General features: G+C 39.9%; 1 protein-coding gene across 3 annotated transcripts in view; it reads right to left on the bottom strand.

The window, feature by feature from the left end:
• The window catches only part of GPR180 (G protein-coupled receptor 180), a 29418-nt gene extending 11557 nt beyond the window's left edge, over positions 1-17861 (bottom strand). For all 3 annotated transcript variants that reach the window (XM_032314905.1, XM_032314903.1, XM_032314904.1), the window contains exons 1-3: positions 17578-17861; positions 14506-14664; positions 6268-6468 (exon numbers count right to left, since the gene is read on the bottom strand). In XM_032314905.1, the coding sequence (XP_032170796.1) occupies positions 6268-6468; positions 14506-14664; positions 17578-17722 (505 nt within the window). In that variant the 5' untranslated portion in view covers positions 17723-17861. The remainder of the gene's footprint in view (positions 1-6267; positions 6469-14505; positions 14665-17577) is intronic.
• Positions 17862-19419: the final 1558 nt, after the last annotated feature.

The raw sequence follows: 19419 nt of genomic DNA on the forward strand, positions 1-19419 counted from the left end.
AGATGTCAGATCAGGCCACAGTGAAATAAATATTTTGAGTAAACAGGAATTTCAAATAAGCAAAGAGAGCTGGTTGGTAAAGACAAGAACAAAGCAAAGCAAATGAGCAGACTTTATGTTAGAAACGGTGCCAGTCGTTACGTAGTCTCTAGTTCCTACAAACAGTTTTCCGGTACAGTGTTCATGCAACCACAACATAAACACCCCCTTTTTCTGCACTACCTGGAATCTTTTGACGGTGTCTTCATTTTTCAGAAGTTTCAGAAAATTTTTATCATGAACTAGAGGGTTAGCTTTGAGTTTACTAGCTTCTGTACATTGACTTGGTTACATCTACTGCTAGTTCCTAATATGAAGATTTTGTATATCTAAACACACCGGATATTGTATGTAAACACACCGGAGTGCAGTGCGGGTGGCTGTGAGGGGAGCTGCGTCCGCTGATTCCGGGGACGAACAGTCCGAACTGCGATCACTGCCATCCGAGCGCGGGCTCGGAATCTGCTCCGGTTTCCCACCCGAGCTAAACTCCAATCAACAGGCAGAGAAAGGAGTATTCATTTTGAAAAAAGCAATCCAGAAGATGCAAATAGTAGGAAAAACAGTCAACAGATGCTTCAATCTCAGTCATGTTTTTAGAATGGGTAGGAGTAAGAGAGAGAGAGAAGTAGTGTTTCAGCCACTGGGTGTCTCTCCTGCTCTGCGTATATAAATGTCGCTAGTTCTTCTCTCGTGCAGGTGAAAAAGCATGTTTGGACTTCAGGAAGAGAAGATCAAATAACTGAAAAGGCATAATTTCTTTTTAAACTCGAGAGTATTCCAGCTTTAGAAATAATGGGACAATAAGCCTGGGATTATGACAGTAATGGAACAAGACAGAAAACACGCTAAACGTGTTATCACTACAGTAAAAATTCTTTATGAGGTCCTGTCTTTTGAATCTTAGTTTTTATTTTCCCTTCTTAGTATACAGAATTAAGTATGGCATTCTTTTGTTTTATTTACTTAAAATACTTTACAGAGTTATCTATTACAAGATCAAGTTTCAGACTCCATCAGGTTACAAATCCACGACAAAAAGAAAATCCGCAGACTATTTACTGAGTATTCAGAATAATGTAGAAAGTACTTGTGAAAAGAAGACATATGTCAGCAGCACAAAATAGGATTATTCAATATTAAATGTACCCTCCAGAAAAGCTAACATTATAAGCAACAAATCATTTCATTCAGATAACACGTTAGGTAACTTGAACTAGCTCAGGACATCTGGGTCCTGTACTTCATTCATCATTACTCTTACCTTATTTCTGTCCACGAGACAGTCTAGAGGTAAAATGCTGATTCTGCTCGCACTGTTCTCTTAACTAAATCCCTTCTAGAAAAAAGAACTCTGTTCTTTTCTCTTCAGTGATCAACTTTTTTATTCTGTCACCACCCTTCACAAGAAAGCCAACTCTATTTGTTCACTGTGAAATTAGATTCTACTTTTAAGACAGGTGGGTGGTAAGTATGAACTCTCACCTGTACACAAGGAAGAAAAATGCTGTCGAATGAGCATGCAAGGAGGTGGCCCACATGTATGTTATGAGGGAGCATGCACGCAGATTTTAAGGCGAACTTAAAGCAGCACTGGCAAAACTCAGCAGGAAGAAAACTTACAGGACAGCTTCAAAAAACTCAGCTCCAGCTACATGACAGGAGAAAAAAGGGTAAGAAAAGAGGAGAGTCGCTGGGTCAGGGGAGCGGCACTGGAACACTCCTGCTGACCCCGAAGTCCACAACACCTGCAAGTGTTTCAAGATACATCCTGACTAGCCTCGACTGATCACAGAAATTCCAACAGCCCTGCCAGTAAGAGGTAAGCCTCACCCTTCACTCTGACACATGAGTCTATCCCTATCCCACTTCGGACCCCTTCCACTTACATTTCTCTTACGATGGTGTAGAGTAAGGGCATGTGCCCCAGCTCTGGCCTGTGAAGTCTAATGAGGGAGTTTCTGGGAAAGGTTTCCTTGCTCTCAAAAAAAGGGATACTGAATCTTGTCATTATCTAGGTGTGGCGCCCAAAGAGTGAACTGCGGCTACCCTTGAACATGAGGGAGCTAGCTTAAGGACAAAGCTGTCGGTCCGAAGATAGGAGGGTACAGAGACGCTGAATAACCCGGGAATTCTGGTTATGGAAGGTAATTTCCTTACTGCAAGCGGTATACTGCTTGCATGAGAATTTTCCATTACTTTAAGCCAAAAGCATTCTAACATGTTACTAGAGCTAGTATCTGGAATCTTAAAAACAAGTGAGATAGCAGATGTTACAGAGAATAATATAATATTATTCTGATGAAAACCAGCCTACTTTAGATGATAATGCTTTAACTCTCAGGATTCTGAGTACTTCTTTTGGTCTCTAACAAGAGCACAAATGTAGTCAATGAAGATTCTAATATTATTAAGAAGCAGTTGAACATATTCTACCTTAAAGCACAATATTCCTATGTAGTATCTGGTCAAGTGGCATCATCCTTGCCTTGGTGTTTTTCTAAAACCTAAACCAATCTATAAAATATGAGATGAACCAAAGTTTGATAGATACAAAAAGAAATTTGTTTGAAAGAAAACAAATTGTAAAATCTAACCAGAATAACATGTAACATTAATTGCAGCTACCTGCACCAGGTTATTTTAATTCAAGTTCCTTAGACATACAGCTTAATCATCAATTCTCAGCAAAAACCATAGCCAATCAATTTTCCTTACTCAGGGCAGAAAATTAAACAAATGAGCAGAAGTTTCTAAAATGAACTAACTGGGGATTATTCCCTGGGAAGAAATTCCACACCTGAGGCTACAGAATAGGAAGAATCCCTCTCAAGGCTCTACTTTAAAACTCCTATGATACCAAAACAATGTGGGATATGGACTTTTTTTTTTTTTAATGATTTTATTCATTTATCTGAGAGAGAGTGAGAGAGCAGACTCCCCACTAAGCAGGGAGCCCGATGTGGGACTCAGATCCCAGAACCTTGGGATTATGACCTGACCCAAGGGCAAATGCTAAACCAACTGAGCCACCCAGGCGCCTGGCATATGGACTTTTAGATCACTGGTTCCGCACATTAGAATCAACTTGGAGCTTTGACAAACCACAGTTGCCTGGCTTTCACTTCAAAACCAAATCTATATGAGTCTCAGAGGGTGCACATCTGTCTTGTTTTTAAAGGTCTCCAGATGCAGAGTGATGGGCTGAGGGCCTTTGATGTAGAATTAATCATGTCATGGCAATGTAGAATTAATCATATTTTAAGGGGTTTAGGCACCTTAATCGAGGAAATGATGTGATGCCTAGGAATTAAGCCAACCACCTAACAACTATGAAGACTTTTGAGTATGGCTGGTACTTGTTAATAATCCATTCCCACAGATGAACCTTGCACAGAATCATGCTTAATGAACATACATATTGTAGTGAGGTTTTGCCCCTCACTGAAATATTGTTGGTGACATGACCAATGTAAATTTCTCCATTCTCGTATAAAACAGATTTTAGGGTACTTGCGTGGCTTAGTTGCTTAAGCAACTGCCTTTGGCTCAGGTCATGATCCTGGAATCCCAGGACTGAGTCCCGCATCAGGCTCCAGTCCCACATCAGGCTCCCAGCTCCACAGGGAGTCTGCTTCTCTCTCTGACCTTCTCCCCTCTCATGCTCTCTCTCTCTCTCTCTCAAATAAATAAATAAAATCTTAAAAAAAAAAAAGAAAGACAGATTTTAAACATAAACATAAGCATCAAATCAAAATCAGTCTTGGAGAAGGAAGGTCAAAAAGAGTCCGGACTAAGAGCTGAATTAGAATGGATCACGTGAACCCTAAACAAAAAGCTAGCCATAATTCAGGATGCTGGAAAAACACCGGAAGATGTGGGCAAGGTTCAGGGTGAGCCTGGGCAAGTACGGCTGACATTCAGTGGCCCAGGGGTGGCACAGGTCACAAACGTGATTACCCTATGGCCTATGGTCAATGTTCAGACGTCTAACTGGGGATGAGGAAAGAGACCAAAAATGGGAGCCTGGATAAGGAAGCAAAAAGAAGTATATCAGGAGCTAGTAGAGTCTTCTGGATCCACACAATAAACAGAACAACCTCTTGAGCTCTATGCAAATTGCCAGGATGCCAAGAGGGGAAAGGGCTTGTGGACTGACTACACTACAGGCCCTAGTGTTTGCACACACAGTGAATGCAGCAGAGCAGTACTTGCTGCTGAGCCTTTACCAGTCCTAGAAATAACTGTCACATGAAATAATAGAGAGTTAGGGTTAAAAGGGACCTTACAAGCAATTTAGTTCACCTGTCATCCAATGCTGTCAGTAGACCTGAGTTTCACTGATGTCTTTCTAAACTACAGAAAATAAATGTCAACATCTTTTATAAACATTTAAAAAAATGGGGCCCCTCGGTGGCTCAGTTGGTTAAGCATCTGACTCTTGATTTAGGTCAGGTCATGATCTCAGGGTCACAAGATCAAGCCCCGAGCTGTGCTCTGTGCTGGTGGCTTGGAGCCTGCTTGGGATTCTCCCTCTCCCTCTTCCTCCCGCCCTCCCCGCTCTAAAATAGTAATAATAATGGTGATGATGATAAAAGAAATGGTATGACTGTATTGACATCCAATAATGAACCATACTGATCCAAAATACTATTAAGTAAAATTCAACCCGTTTTTTTTTTTTTAAAGATTTTATTTATTTATTTGACAGAGATCACAAGTAGGCAGAGAGGCAGGTAGAGAGAGAGAAGGAAGCAGGCTCCCCGCTGAGCAGAGAGCCCGATGTGGGGCTCAATCCCAGGATCCTGAAATCATGACCTGAGCCGCAGGCAGAGGCTTAACCCACTGAGCCACCCAGGCGCCCGTAAAATTTAACTCTTAAATTCGTTTGCATTCAAAAATAATTTGAGTAGCTTACCCTTCTGTCATTTCCTTCACAGAAAGAACTTTTAAACTTAACTATTTAAAAATGTTGGTCTCTGCAGTCTGTCACTATGTAAATATTTTTTTCAGACTATAAGACATAAAAATAAATTTATCTCTTCATAGGTTAAGTTACTGATAACCTACTGTCCATAAGACATGTTCCTTGAGTTACATTTCTAGCTGTGGCAATTTACACTTTGAACTAAACAATTGGTTTCATTTAATATAGCCTCAATTTCTTCTACCTGCACCCACTCACCTTGATGGCCAATGAGATTTAATGGGATTGAATTTTTCTCTAAGCAGATTGATTCTTCCAAATGGGTAATCATTAAGAAGTAAACTCCTTATCCTTTTGATAGCTTTCCTACAATCTTAATCTTTATTCCGACATGTAAATTTACACATCTGCTATAATACTGTATAGCATGTTTATCATTAATCACAAAAAGTCATTTATTTCTGTTCAGGCTAGGAATCTTACTCCTGTAGGGCAACAGGCAGTCAGCCAAAAATCTGATGAAACATTTTCCAGGAGTAAATCAGATTTTGGAAAGCATTATAAAACTCTGATCGTTCCTAAAATGGTTGCAAGCTCCCATGCAGGCAATCCCTAACCTCTTTGAACAACTTGGTGAAAGGACAGCCGTACACCATCGTGCAGTTTCCACCTCACTTAAAAATTGATTTACCAATTTAGGTGGCTCAATTTATTGGCATTTTTCTGTTTTATGATAACTAGGTTATCATAAAAATAACAAAAAGGTTTAGAATGCATGGGGGAAAAAAACCTAAAAATCCGTTATTCTACTACCCAAAATACAGAAACAATCTATTCGTATTTTTATACTTCTTTCTCAATTCTCTGCATTTTTTAACATACTTGAAATCATAAAATATGATACTTAGTGTTCTGCTTTTCTAACTTAATAGTATGGCTATTAAAATGCTATTAGAGGGGACAGCTGGTTGGCTCAGTGGGTTAAGCCTCTGCCTTTGGCTCAGGTCATGATATCAGGGTCCTGGGTTCGAGCCCCACACTGGGCTCTCTGCTCAGCAGGGAGCCTGCTTCCCCCCTCTCTCTCTACCTGCCTCTCTGCCTACTTGTGACCTCTGTCAAATAAATAAATAGAATTTTAAAAATAAATAAATAAAATAAAATGCTATAAGAGGACTCACTTACCACCTGCCTACTGTTGGACACTTAAGTTGTTTTTAAATACTCAAAAAACATAAAATGGAGATATTAGTGCACAGGCTTTTTTCTATATTTAGGATATACACTTAAGTATATATTCTTACCAGATTCTCCAGCACTAAAATGATCAAATGGATTCCCTTCGGCATCCGGGTTTAGTAACATCATTTCAAACGGGATATCTTCCGCCTGAGAATTCTCATTGTCATCTTGGCACGTATACTTGTCTGCATAAAACACGTGCCATGTTTGTGGATATGGAATCTGGGACACGGTCAGATTATGTTCAGTCTGATTCATGGTCACTTTAAAAAGAAAGAAAATAGCACTTTGAGAGCAAAATTCTCAAACGTACTCATTGTTTCAGTCATAAATTAGAATTCTTTTGTTTTGTTCCTACTCCTTGAAAACCGAAGCCCTGGTGTAGTACTGGAATAAGGCTGTAAACCTTAAGGCACGTAAGAATGATAATGTATCTTAACCAAAGGGATCACTACAGAGGTACTGTCAAACACCACAAGAGCAGAATGGTTTCAATGAGATTTTGAATATGAATTTTAAATTTTAAAGTTTCCAAGTGGATTAGTAACATTAAGAATTTTTTATTATAAGGAAATATACATAAACACAAAAGTTATCATTTTAACCATTTTGAAGTGTACAGTTCTGAGGCATTAAGTACCTTCACAATGCTGTGTAACAACTGCAGTGACATTTCTGAAAATTATATTTGAGTTAAAATTAAAACGGAACACTCAATTCAGAGAATCATTAGATCTAAAAACAATGACCCACAAATACCTTCAAAAGATTTTCCAAGATCTTTTTCTCATTGATTATTCTTTAAAAAGGTACTGAAAGGAGAAGAGTAGAAATGACCAGAATATCAGAAATGACCAGAATTCTACTTGGTCAGGTCAATACAGTGGGGGGAGGGGAGGCTCATGAATGTTGGCATCACACAGATCTGTGTTTGAATCCTGGCTCCAATACTTACCTTTGGTGTAAACTTAAGTTATATGTTATGATACTTTTTCATCTGTAGAATGAATCCTTAGAGCAAAGAGCTGATGGAAGGACTAAGTTATATGAGTCACTTACCATGATACCTGTCCTATAGTAATTGCTGAATAAAGACTGATTCTCCTTTTTCTTTCTTTTAAACAAGGTAGTTATACTAATAAATGGCTCTTAAACCAGGGTAATCCTGCTGCCCTCCAGTACATTTGAAAATGTACAGGGACAGTTCTGTAGTCAAAATAGTTGAGAAGGTCCTTAGAGGGAGGCTGTGCTAAGCCTTATGCAATCCAAGGTAAAGTTTCATACAATAAAAACTTGTTCTGCCCAAAATGCCAAGAGCACCCCCTTTGAGGAACACTTAATGATGTCTAAGATGCCGCCCAAATCTGAAAGTACGATTCTGACTTAAGAGGCACTCTCGAACACTACCATGAAGCTATAGGACAGTAGTGTCTCAAGCGCTATGTATAATAAAAAGAAGAGAAGAGTTAGAAGAAGTCTTGGTGATGTTACTTAATAACCTTGCGACTCAACAAAGAAATTGCTTACCCACTCGAGATGTGTATTTTCAGCAGTAAAATTCAGATACTTGACTTAACTCAGAGTTCTTGTGAGGAGCAAATGAGACAGTATATGGAAATCCAAATAAAGAGCCTGATTCTCTACAAAGTTATTCTTTTCTTCCCCCAAAGTAAAATATTCTTAAAATATAAGATTATGATGGGCCCAGTTCCTAACTCCCCACAGCATGTCGGCTAGTCTTCATCTTTTTCTCGATGAAGAAAAAAAATGCCTTTTTTTTTTTTTTTAAAAGATTTTACTATTCATTTGACAGACACATCACAAGTAGGCAGAGAGGCAGGCAAGAGAGAGGAGGAAGCAGGCTCCCCGCTGAGCAGAGAGCCCGACGCGGGGCTCGATCCCAGGACCCTGGGATCATGACCTGAGCCAAAGGCAGAGGCTTAACCCACTGAGCCACCCAGGCGCCCCCAAAAAATGCTTTTTAATAAACAAAAGACACTTCCTGAGATAAACATGGGGATTTGCATGTGGCCATTATGAATTACTCATTTTCTTAGATGTCATGATGGAATTGTTACGAAGAAGTGCTCACGACACCCACGGCCTATGTTACTAAGCCTCGATTAAAAACAAAAATCACACACATACAAATATGAAGCAAATGTAACAAAATATTAACAATTACTGAATCTAAACAAAGGATACACTCATGTTAGTTGTACGACACTTCCAACTCATCTGTATGATTGGAGACTTTGCGAGTAAAATTTTTAAAAATGCTATTTATAAGTTATCTTTATAAATGAGATACACATTATCTAGTCAGGATTCACATTTTGAGGACTTAGACTTTACAACTGGGAATTTCATTAACAGTAGTTCAAGCAGACAAGATGATTTTTATTAACAATGCCTCAGCATTGTTTTTTGGGCTATATTAATTTAGCTGACATTTATACTTTTGTTTTTGGTTTATTTATTTATTGTATAGCTTCTTGGAAAATGTAGCAAAGACTAGTTTCTGTTAAATATTTGAAGACCTTTAATAAGAATTCAATATATGACCAATAGTGGCTCAGAAATTAGGTTTTTGAAATGTGCAGCTCCCAATTACATAATCTGGACCTTATAACATAAAGGGTCTGAAACGTTCCATTTTATCATTATCACTTGCACTTTTTTCTTAGATAAAACAACATAAAAATTAACCATTGAATTTTTCACCAATATACTTCTGAATGTCTCATTTTCAATTATGCAGATTTATATGAAATAAAAACAGAAGTGTGCTTCAAAAAATGATATTGGCCTTTGGTTTTTTGGCCTCGTGGCCTTTTTTAGCAAGCCTAGGAAACAAACATCTTGACAAAACTGTATGTTCATTGTTTTTGAGACAACAGATTAGCACACAGCATGCGTATTCCATGCTGATGTAATTAGTATCTCACATATTAACAAAACTTGAATTACGAAGAATGGTGTTACATGGCTAGCTGCCCAATCATGTTATAAAAGAAAATACACAGAATAATAAAATGCTAACACCTTTAAATGATTTATAAAATACATTAAATGTACAAAAGGAATTATTGTGCATATGGTATACAAAGACAATACTCAAAATGTTTTATAAGCAAAATATTTAGCTTTTGTAACCTGAATTTCCTCGTTAAATCTTTTTATATAATGTCATAATTTTCAGTGTTTTTAACTGTCTCAGTTTAACTGTCTCAGTTGCTTTAAAAACCTATAAAACAGTTATCATTTAAAAAAAAAATCTGGTGTAGTATAGCTTTACTGAAAGAGGAAAAGGAAGACTGAAAAATAATTTCTCGAACACTAATTTGAGGGAAAGTATACTCACAAGCAACATTTGACACCACAGAATTTTTCAAATCTGTCTTTGTCTTTTCGTATCTGTCTTAGACTTTTCATAGTTTCATAGCAGCAATAAGGTTTTACATAGGAATTTGGCATAATTAATGAACTCATTACCAAGTAGGTGAAAGGCTCTTAATTCTGCCACATTAGTGGCCAGGAAATGAGAATTATTTCTATAATAAATTATTTAAAAATATGTGGTACCACTACACTGTCATGAATTTAGAGACATGCTTTTTGTTTCAATGCACCTGAATAATAATATACTATAAGTATGACAACTAATATGTAAAAGTTGGAGGATATTTCTTAAGACTTGGCTTCTATTGCTGGAAAAAGAGTTGATGATATTTGCAGAAAGCAATCTATCTATCTATCTATCTATCTCACCCGTACTTAATTTAGTTCAGGACCCCAAATTTAACAAAACAATCTTCATTCTGCACAAACGCCTATTTCCTGAGATCTTCCATTCCATTAATTCCAAAGAATATCCTTGCACTCAACAGAAGAAGAATAGAGAAGAGGGAAAAATAGTTTAAGAAACAACTGCAAGAAGTTTTGGAAGTTGTAGCTTTATAAATATGCAACATCCTAAAAAGTTGTAATTAGAATCACAGCAGTTTATGACTTTCAGGAACCTTAATGAAAACTTATCCAACTTTCTTGCTGTATGAATAGGTAAAGTGAGGCTCGAAGAAAACAAGCAGTGATTCTCAGTCTAGACGTCTTTCCACTGCACCATGCTTTCCCCGTACACCTAAAGTCTGTGACTGAAGGTATAGGACTGATACAAAAATTATGTTTTTGCAAGAGGGTGGCTCAGTTGGTTAAGCAGCTGCCTTCAGCTCAGATCATGATCCCAGAGTCCTGGGATTGAGTCCCGCATCGGGCTCCTTGCTCGGCGGGGAGCCTGCTTCTCCCTCTGCCTCTGCCTTCCACTCTGTCTGCCTGTGCTTGCTCTCTCTCCCTCTCTCTGACAAATAAACAAAATCTTTAAAAAAAAAAAAAAAAAAAAAAAAGAATATAGTGTATAACATAACTAGGTAACAAAAAAACTAAATCAATTCCTACAGCTCAAAGCTTTAAATTGCCTGCTAAGTTTTTAGTGGAAGAAAAAGACCAAATATAAAGCAATCAACCTAGCAACCAAAAAAAACCCCCCTCAATCTCTTCCATGAATGGTGTTAGAAAAACTGGACAGCTACATCCCAAAAAAATGAAACTGGACCACTCTCTTATACCATACAGACACACAAAAAAACACCTCAAAATGGATTAAAGACCTAAATGTGAGAACTGAAACCATAAAAATCCTTGAAGAGAGCACAGGCAGTAATTTTTCTGACCTCAGCTGTACACAACATTTTTCTAGATATGTCTCCTGAGGCGAGGAAAATAAAAGCAAAAATAGATTATTGAGACTACATCAAAATAAAAAGCTTCTGCACAGTGAACGAACCAATCAATAAAACAGGAAGACAACAGGGGAGAAGATAGTTGCAAATGACATATCTGATAATAGGTCAATATCCAAAACATATAAAGAACTTACACAACTCAACACCAAAAAACCACAAATAATACATTAAAAAATGGGTAGAAGACATAAACTGACATTTCTCCAAAGAAGACATACAGAAGGCCAACAGACACATCAAAAGATGTTTAATATCACTCATCATCAGGAAAATGCAAATCAAAACCACACTGAGATATCACCTCACATCTGTCAGTATGGTTAAAATAAAAAACACAAGAAGTAACAATGGTTGGTGAGGATGTGGAGAAAAAGGAGCCCTCAGTGCAGTTGCTGGGAATGCACACTGGTCCAGACACTGTGGAAAACAATATGGAGGCTGCTCAAAAAATTAAAAATAGAAATACCATATGAGCCAGTGATTTCACTACTGTGTATGTACCCAAAGAATACAAAAACATTAATCTGAAAAGATTATGTTTACTGCAGCATTATTTACAATAGCCAAAAGACGGAAGTGGCCCAAGTGTCCACTGACAGATGAGTGGATAAAGAAGAGGTGACACATACGAAATCTTCCATTTGCAAAAGCATGGATGGATCTAGGGATTTTACTAAGTGAAAAGAGTCAGTCAGGGAAAGAGAAACACCATACTCTTAACTAGAGCGAACAAACTGATGGTTTCCAGAGGGTAGATGGGTGGAGGGATGGTGGGAAAGCTGAAGGAGATTAAGAGAACATTGATCATGATGAGCACTGAGCAATGTACAGAGTTGTTTAATAACTATATTATACACCTGAAACTAATATAACACCGTATTAACTATACTGGAATTAAAATAAAACAAAATACCCTTCGAGCCCTAAGCTCTATGACAATTCATCCTACAAACATTTAGTAAAAGCTTAACTAAGCACTAGGGTATTGTAAATTTTCATTCTCATACTACCATGTAACTAACATGCATAGTACTTAATCACAATTGTAATTTCACATTTATTCACATCGATCAGATTCATTTCTGTCACCCCCCACTAACCTTAAGGGCCAAAAGAGTATATTTTGGTCCCTGATTCATCACAAGCGCCTTGTCTAGTACATGAAGCAATGGAAATGAATGAGTGGAGCAAAAGAGCCCTGCTGCTCTGACTGATTTTATAACAAAAACACAAGATATAAAGTGGTAACTATAATATGTGCTATGGAAAAAAACTAGCTATAAAAACTCAAGTGTCAACTTAGTGTAGAGAGGGGCCAAAGAGGGAAGGAAGAACAAACAGAGGAAAAGTCTGGCTAGTACTGAAATAAAACAAGCCTACAGGTGAAATGAGCCAGGAGGGGACACTGCTGTGGGATGGAACTAGGGGGTAAATAATGGCTACACCACGACAGCTTTGCGGAGCAGGCCGAGGAGACCTGTCTTTGTCCTAAGCGCAAAAGAAAATGACTGGAGTATTTCTGGGCGTGGTGAGGAAGTGAATGCGACATGATCAAATCTGCTGTTCAGAAAGATCGCTCTGGTTAAGGGGGGCACCAGCATGGCAGTTGTGGCCGGGAAAGAGACTACTGCAACAGGCAAAAGATTATGACAGCCCGGAATAACATGGGAGGGGCAGAGACACAGAAAAACAGATGAATTCCAGAGATATTCAGAGGTCACTTACTGACAGATTGGAAGGGGACGGAGAGCTCAAAGAGGGAGTGCTGGAAGACTCCCTGGGTTCTGGCTAGGACAGATGGTGGTACCACCTTGAAACAGGGAACACCAGAAGTGCAAGACGACCAGGTTTGGAAGGGCAAGATGATAAACTGGTTTCGGACATAATAAGTGGAAATGGAAGGTTATAACTTTTTACCCATCTATGGAACATTTAGATGACGGAATTGGCATAGAAAGGAAAAGACAACTGATACAAATTTCCCAGGTGAGTTCTGAAAATCAGGGGAGGGAAAATAAGTTTATGTAACCATCTCTTTGATACCTAAATCAAAGACTTATTGAAGACTTATTCAGCATCCTGTCATTGTCATCTCATTAATCTAGATAAGAGAGCCCCACAAGAGGTGGCAGGGATTGCAGGGATTGCAGGGCTTCTACCCCTTTTTTTTTTTTTTTTTAAAGATTTATTTACTTGAGACAGAGAATGTGTACATGAGGTGGGGGAAGCAGGGAGAGGGAGAGAGAAAATCTCAAGCAGACTCTGTGCTGAGCACAGAGCCCAGTGTGGCGCTCGCTCTTGCAACCCTGAGATCATGACCTGAGCTGAAAACAAGAGTCCGATGTTCAACCAACTGAACACCCAGGCACCCCAGGGGCTTCTCCTCTTATCCCTATTCCTGCTGGCTGCCTTATGGGGGACCAGAGAGCTGCTGAGACTAAGACTGAAAGTTCAGAAAATGGCAATGTTTTACTTGACTAGATTAAAAGAAGATTCAGACTCGCTGATATGCAGAACATGGTAGGGGAAACAAAAGGGGGGAAAGAGAGGAGAGGAATAATTCCTATTTTTTTTTCCTGGGTGCTTCACATTCCTACAACCAATTACCTTCCAACGGGTAAAATGGGTAGCATGGCATATGCCCTTAATTTCCACAGAAATTAAAAAGAATTTCACTAATTCTGGATAATACACGCTAATACTTGGGATAGGGCTGATGAGGGTAAAGGGGTTCAAAGATACAGGCAACTTGGATAATAAGAGAGCTTTTCCAGAAGCAAATCTAGAAGTTTACAAATGATGCGGTGCTGGTACATCCTAAAATGACACTGTGTTACCCTATGACTAGATCCCACGTTCCAATAACATGTTGCAAAACAGCATCACTTGAACGCGCCTGGGTGGGTCAGTTGGTTAAAAGCAACTGCTTTTGGCTCAGGTCATGATCCTGGAGTCCTGGGATCAAGTCCTGCATTGGGCTCCCTGCTCGGTGGGGAGTCTGCTTCTCCCTCTGACCTCTCCCCTCTCATGATCTCTCTCTCTCTCTCTCAAATAAATAAATAAAATCTTAAAACAAACAAACAGCTAGGGCTAAATCATACAATTAACTGAGATAATACATATTTAGTGCTTAGCTTAGTGCTAGCAGATAATAAACATTCAACAAATGCTATTATTCATTTTATGCTGCCACTAGGCCAAAATACATTTGCCATATTGGTATGAATTATGTGACTGACTTGTAAGAAGTCTGAATGAAGGAGAGTATGCCTTTTATATTACCTGGATATTTTTCACAAAATTTTAACAAGGGGAGGGGAAAGTCATTCTATCCTTTGATCCAAGGAGAACTTCAGCTTAAAATGTTCTAGACAAAATGTCATCACAGTGTGATGTGTCATGAAACATGCTGATATGAAAACAAAGATTTTAACATTCAAGAGGGAAAAAAAAAACACATACAAAATCTAATGATCAGAGAAAAGAAGATATACTCACTTGTCAACTGAGCTTTGGATAATTTTTCACCACAACTATAACCATGACTGCTCTCCTGTAGCTTTAGCCATTCCTGGGCTTGGAACAGGTAGAGTTTAGCTTCTTTTCCAACAGCTACTGCTATGTTGTTGATTCTGACACACAGAAGAGCATGGTCACCTTGACATTAAGACAAAAATTATTAAATTGTTTGGTCTTGTATGGAACTCATATGATAAGACAATTCAACACCTTTATTAATCAAAACAGGAATTTAAAAAGCATAATATTTCCTTTTGCTTTTTAAAATTTTTTTAAATTTAAATTTAATTAATTAACATATGGTATATTATTAGTTTCAGAGGAAGAGTTCAGTGATTCATCAGTCTTATAGAATATCCAAGAACAGTTTTTCTTTCTTTCTTTTTTTTTAAAGATTTTATTTATTTATTTGACAGACAGAGATTATAAGTAGGCAGAGAGGCAGGCAGAGAGGAGGAAGCAGGCTCCCTGCTGAGCAGAGAGCCCGATTTGGGGGGGGGGGGCTCGATCCCAGGATACTGGGATCATGACCTGAGCAGAGGCTTTAACCCACTGAGCCACCCAGGCGCCCATTCAGGTGCAAATCAAAAGACTATTCATATTAATTATCCAAATTAATGTGTGGTATCTCCTTACACTTCCAATGAAAAGTGATGCCATTTCACTGAATAAACAGCAAACATCTGCTGTATTTGGACATTCACCATAAGAGAATTTTTGCCTCATTCTACAACCACTCCACATCTTTACTATTTGTTCATAAACTATCTACAGAAATTTCCCACCAAAGTTCCTCGTTTTCTAATATAACTTGTGAGTTAATATACTTTTAATGTAAAAAATACGCCTAGCTAATAGCAAGAAAGTTTAAACAAATGAGTTTGGAGGTAGACATTTTATACTTGATAAAAGATTTGACATCTTTGACTTTTACAAAGGAACTTGCAGAACAACAGATGTTGTGAGACATTATAAAATAAGCCTGGTTGTACACACAGAGTACACTGAAGACCCCGAACAGAAATGGCAAAAAGTAGTTGCCTCTAGGGAAAGGGACTCTGGGGGAGAGGTAAAGCAGGAGACGGGTTTCAGTTTTCATTTTGAGATCTCTTCTCCTGTGCTGTTGTCATGTTTGTTATAATCATCACTTTGACTAACATTTTTTTAAAACATTTTATTTATTTATTTGATAGAGATCACAAGTAGGCAGAGAGAGAGGAGGAAACAGGCTCCCTGCTGAGCAGAGAGCACGATGTGGGGCTCCATCCCAGGACCCTGGAATCATGACCTGAGCCGAAGGCAGAGAGAGGCTTTAACCCACTGAGCCACCCAGGTGCCCTGAAAAAACATTTTAAATAAATTCATGTTAGTATGTATCGAAGAATGTTCAAGTCTTCTCCTACATAAATTGATTATATTATAAACTATCCAAAATTTTAGAAGTGACTTGAAGGCTTAACATTTTAAATCACATTCTGAGTTAGTTAATTATTTCAGTATTACTTAGTATTATTATTTTACTGAATTCAAATTCACGGAAGACTGGAAATAATAAAAAAATTTATATACATACACACAACACACACATACACAGAAAGAGTGTGTATGTGTGTTAACGTACTTGGAACACTCAGGTCCTCAATCTTCCTTGAGATATCTGGATTATCTACCTAAGTTTCCCCTCCATGTTTACCAAGTAATGATGAGATATCCGGGTTTTCTAAGTCCCTCTGCTACTGATAACCCACATCATAGCTTCCATATATCCCAGATTTTCTAGCACTGTCCAGGTTGTGTTATTTATTGTAGTGTCTTTGCTCTCACTGTCAATATTCAAAGTACAGTTACAGCCAACTGATTAAAAAAAAAAAAACAAACTAAAAATGTGACCTAAAAAATAATAATAAAGTGTTTCTATAGTTTCTTCTTCACCCAACCTCTGTGCCACATAGGATATTGGAAAACTTTTTGTGTTCATTTTCTCAGCTATTTTAAACACTTTGATTTAAAAAAAATATATTTTTTTCAGGTTCCCCTCCATTTACACCAATTCTGTAATTTTGCAATACTTCAAATTCCTTCCCTACACCAAAATAGTTTCTTTGCTCTATTACCTTCTCTGGGACAACAGTCTGACACTGCATCTTTTAACGCTAAAAACTGTATTAATCAAGGATACCATCCTCATCAGGGCAAATAATTATTTGGAATACAATACCAGTCAACTAGAGTACCAAAAGTAGGAACCCAGAAAATCACTTAAATTTCCAGAGTGCAAGTAAAGCAAAAATTAGAATGAACTGCAAATTCATTCATTTAAGACATTGATTTTTGAGGGAGACCAGGAAGTCAGAATCAAATGCAGTTCTCGTTTCAGAAAGGCCAGAAAGGATACACTTATGAAGAAGCTTCCAGAACACACTTACAGGCATTTCTGTCAAGTGAATTCTAGGCCTCCTGATCCATGGTGAATCTACTCCTTTAGTAGTGGGGTAACCAAACTGTCCCCCCTCGGGACCACGAGATTAGCAAGTATTTTATTTGGTTTCCAAGAACTCTCTGCTTCGAGTAGGTTTTAGCAAATTATCTTAAAAACAAGAACTAAACCCAGTAAGTCGAAGTTCTGGAGCTTAAATGCACCCGTAAGTACAGTGTCTTAGTGTAATAACCAGGCTGAGACAGGACTGAGCAAAGGATGCTTCCTTAAGGGAAGGATCTCGAAAGATGCGGCAGAGGAAGTCCTCGGTACTTTCGTCCGGGTGGGGAGGAAGGGGGAAACGGTGTTTCCAGTGCGGACCACAGTCACTAGTCGGGGGAGGGTGCAGACCAGGGAGTGCGGAGCAGTGACGGCACGGCGGGCGTTAACGCATCCCGGATCCCGGCAGCTGCGGTCGGGGGCGGGCTGCCGGCGCTGCGGGAAGTCCAGGTGCAGCCGGGGCAGTCCCCCGCGTCGCGGCCACCGGCTCCAGGCCTCCCCCAGCGAGGCGGGGAGGCGCTGCCCGCGGGAGGGGCCCACGCGCCTGCATCCCGCTCCCCGCCCCCCGCACCTACCATGGAACTCGAAGTGGCCGATGCTCTGGCCCTGAGCGTCTCGGGCCGCGGCGCTGCTGAAGCTGCCCCGCAGGGTCTTACCCTGGCTGCCCGGCGGCCACCAGCAGCAGGCGAGAGACACCGCCAGCAGCCGCAGGGCTCCCATCCCCTCCCTCTCCCTCGCGGCACCTACACCCGGGGCCCAACCGCCTGCGGCCGCTTTCCCCACGTCGGCAGCCGGGGCCGCGGGAGGAGGGAGCAGGACCGGCGTCCCGGGCCCGCCCACGGGAGACTGACAACCTATGTGGCAGGCCCCTCCGCCACGAGCCAAGCACACCCACCAATCAGAGGTCGAGATGGGCGGGACGTGTGGAGGCGCGCGTCCCATCACTCCCCAGCCTGCCGGCTAGTTCCCGCCTTTTTTATGGAGACTCGGAAGGATGTTGCCTCCGGTTACGGAAAAAGCCTAGACCTCCGCTGTCTCCGGGCGTGGTACTACTGCGCATGCGCCAGGCTCCCGAGGACTTTCCAGGGAGTTTGTAGGGTTCTGGAAGAACTGAGAAGAAGCGCACGATGGCACCGGTTCTGGTGAGGAAAAGAAAGCTCCCGCAAAGGCCGAGGTGCCTATGCAAACTGGACGTTTCCGTTTTACTGTCCAAAGACACGTAGCTGTAACTGTACATGTTCAAGTTTAATGCAAGAATTCTCTTGGCGCATCTAATCGATTTTAACTTCTTTGGTTACCTGTCTTCTTGAATTATATCGTCAGACAGCTGCGAAGTACAGCGTACACCCGTACATCCAATTATCTCAATGAAACATGTCTATTAGCCCCTTTTCTGGGAGGCGATGGTAGGAAGCAGCTGCCACTCTGGATATCCAGGCCATCCTGGTCTCATCTTACTTGTCCTGTGGCACAGTCTTAATTTTCGCCAGCTGGCCACACACAGCCCATCTCTACCCTAGAGCCACAGAAAGCTTTGGGAAACAAAATTTGACTGCATCACTTCCTTCAAAGGTTTTTGATCACCTGTAGTACACAAGCCAGACTCCAGACTATAGCTTTCGAGTCTCTCCAATTTCCAACTTGACTTTTCATCTCCATTCTTACCGAGCCACTGTCAGTTCGCTGAACACCCCAGGTTCTCCTGTCTGAGCCTGTAGCACTCAAGATCCATTGTATTTAAGAAGTGAGACAGTATTATTAGATTGTGTGCACGTTTTCACTATTACATATAAACAATATATTGGTGAACATATTTGTCTTTTCCCGCAATTATCTATATTATACATCATGGAATTTGGGAATCGTAAGTTATGCGCATTGACCTTTTCCTATATGTTACTACTTTGTCCCCCCAAAAGGTTGTAACAAATGATGTTTCCACATATACTCGGTATTCTCATTCTTTTTATACTTTGCCAACACATTATATGAAAAAAGAAAAAAAAAACAATCAGGATATTTATTTATCCATTCAACATTAACTTATCATTTATTCTGTGCCAGGCCTGGTCCTCCGGCCTTGGGATTATAGCAGGAAACAAAACAAAGACCCTGCCCTCTCTGGCCAGTACCAACGAGTATTTCAACATAAATGTTGATGACTGCTATGGAGAAAAAAAGAAAGAAGCATAAAATGGTTCAGCAGGACTGCGGTAGAGCTTGCTATTTTAATTGGGGTGCTCAAGGAAGGACTCTCTACAAGGGTGACCTTCAACTTGAGAACTGAAGAGGTAAGGGTAAAAACTAGGCAGGCATCTGGGGAGAGGGCATCCAGGCCTAAGGGAAGTAGCATGCTTGAAAAATTCAAGGAGAAACAAGGAGGGCACGCAGGGTGAGCAAGAACCGTAGGGGTAGGG

Source organism: Mustela erminea, chromosome 15 (assembly GCF_009829155.1).
Source record: "Mustela erminea isolate mMusErm1 chromosome 15, mMusErm1.Pri, whole genome shotgun sequence".
NCBI classification, from domain to species: domain Eukaryota; kingdom Metazoa; phylum Chordata; class Mammalia; order Carnivora; family Mustelidae; genus Mustela; species Mustela erminea.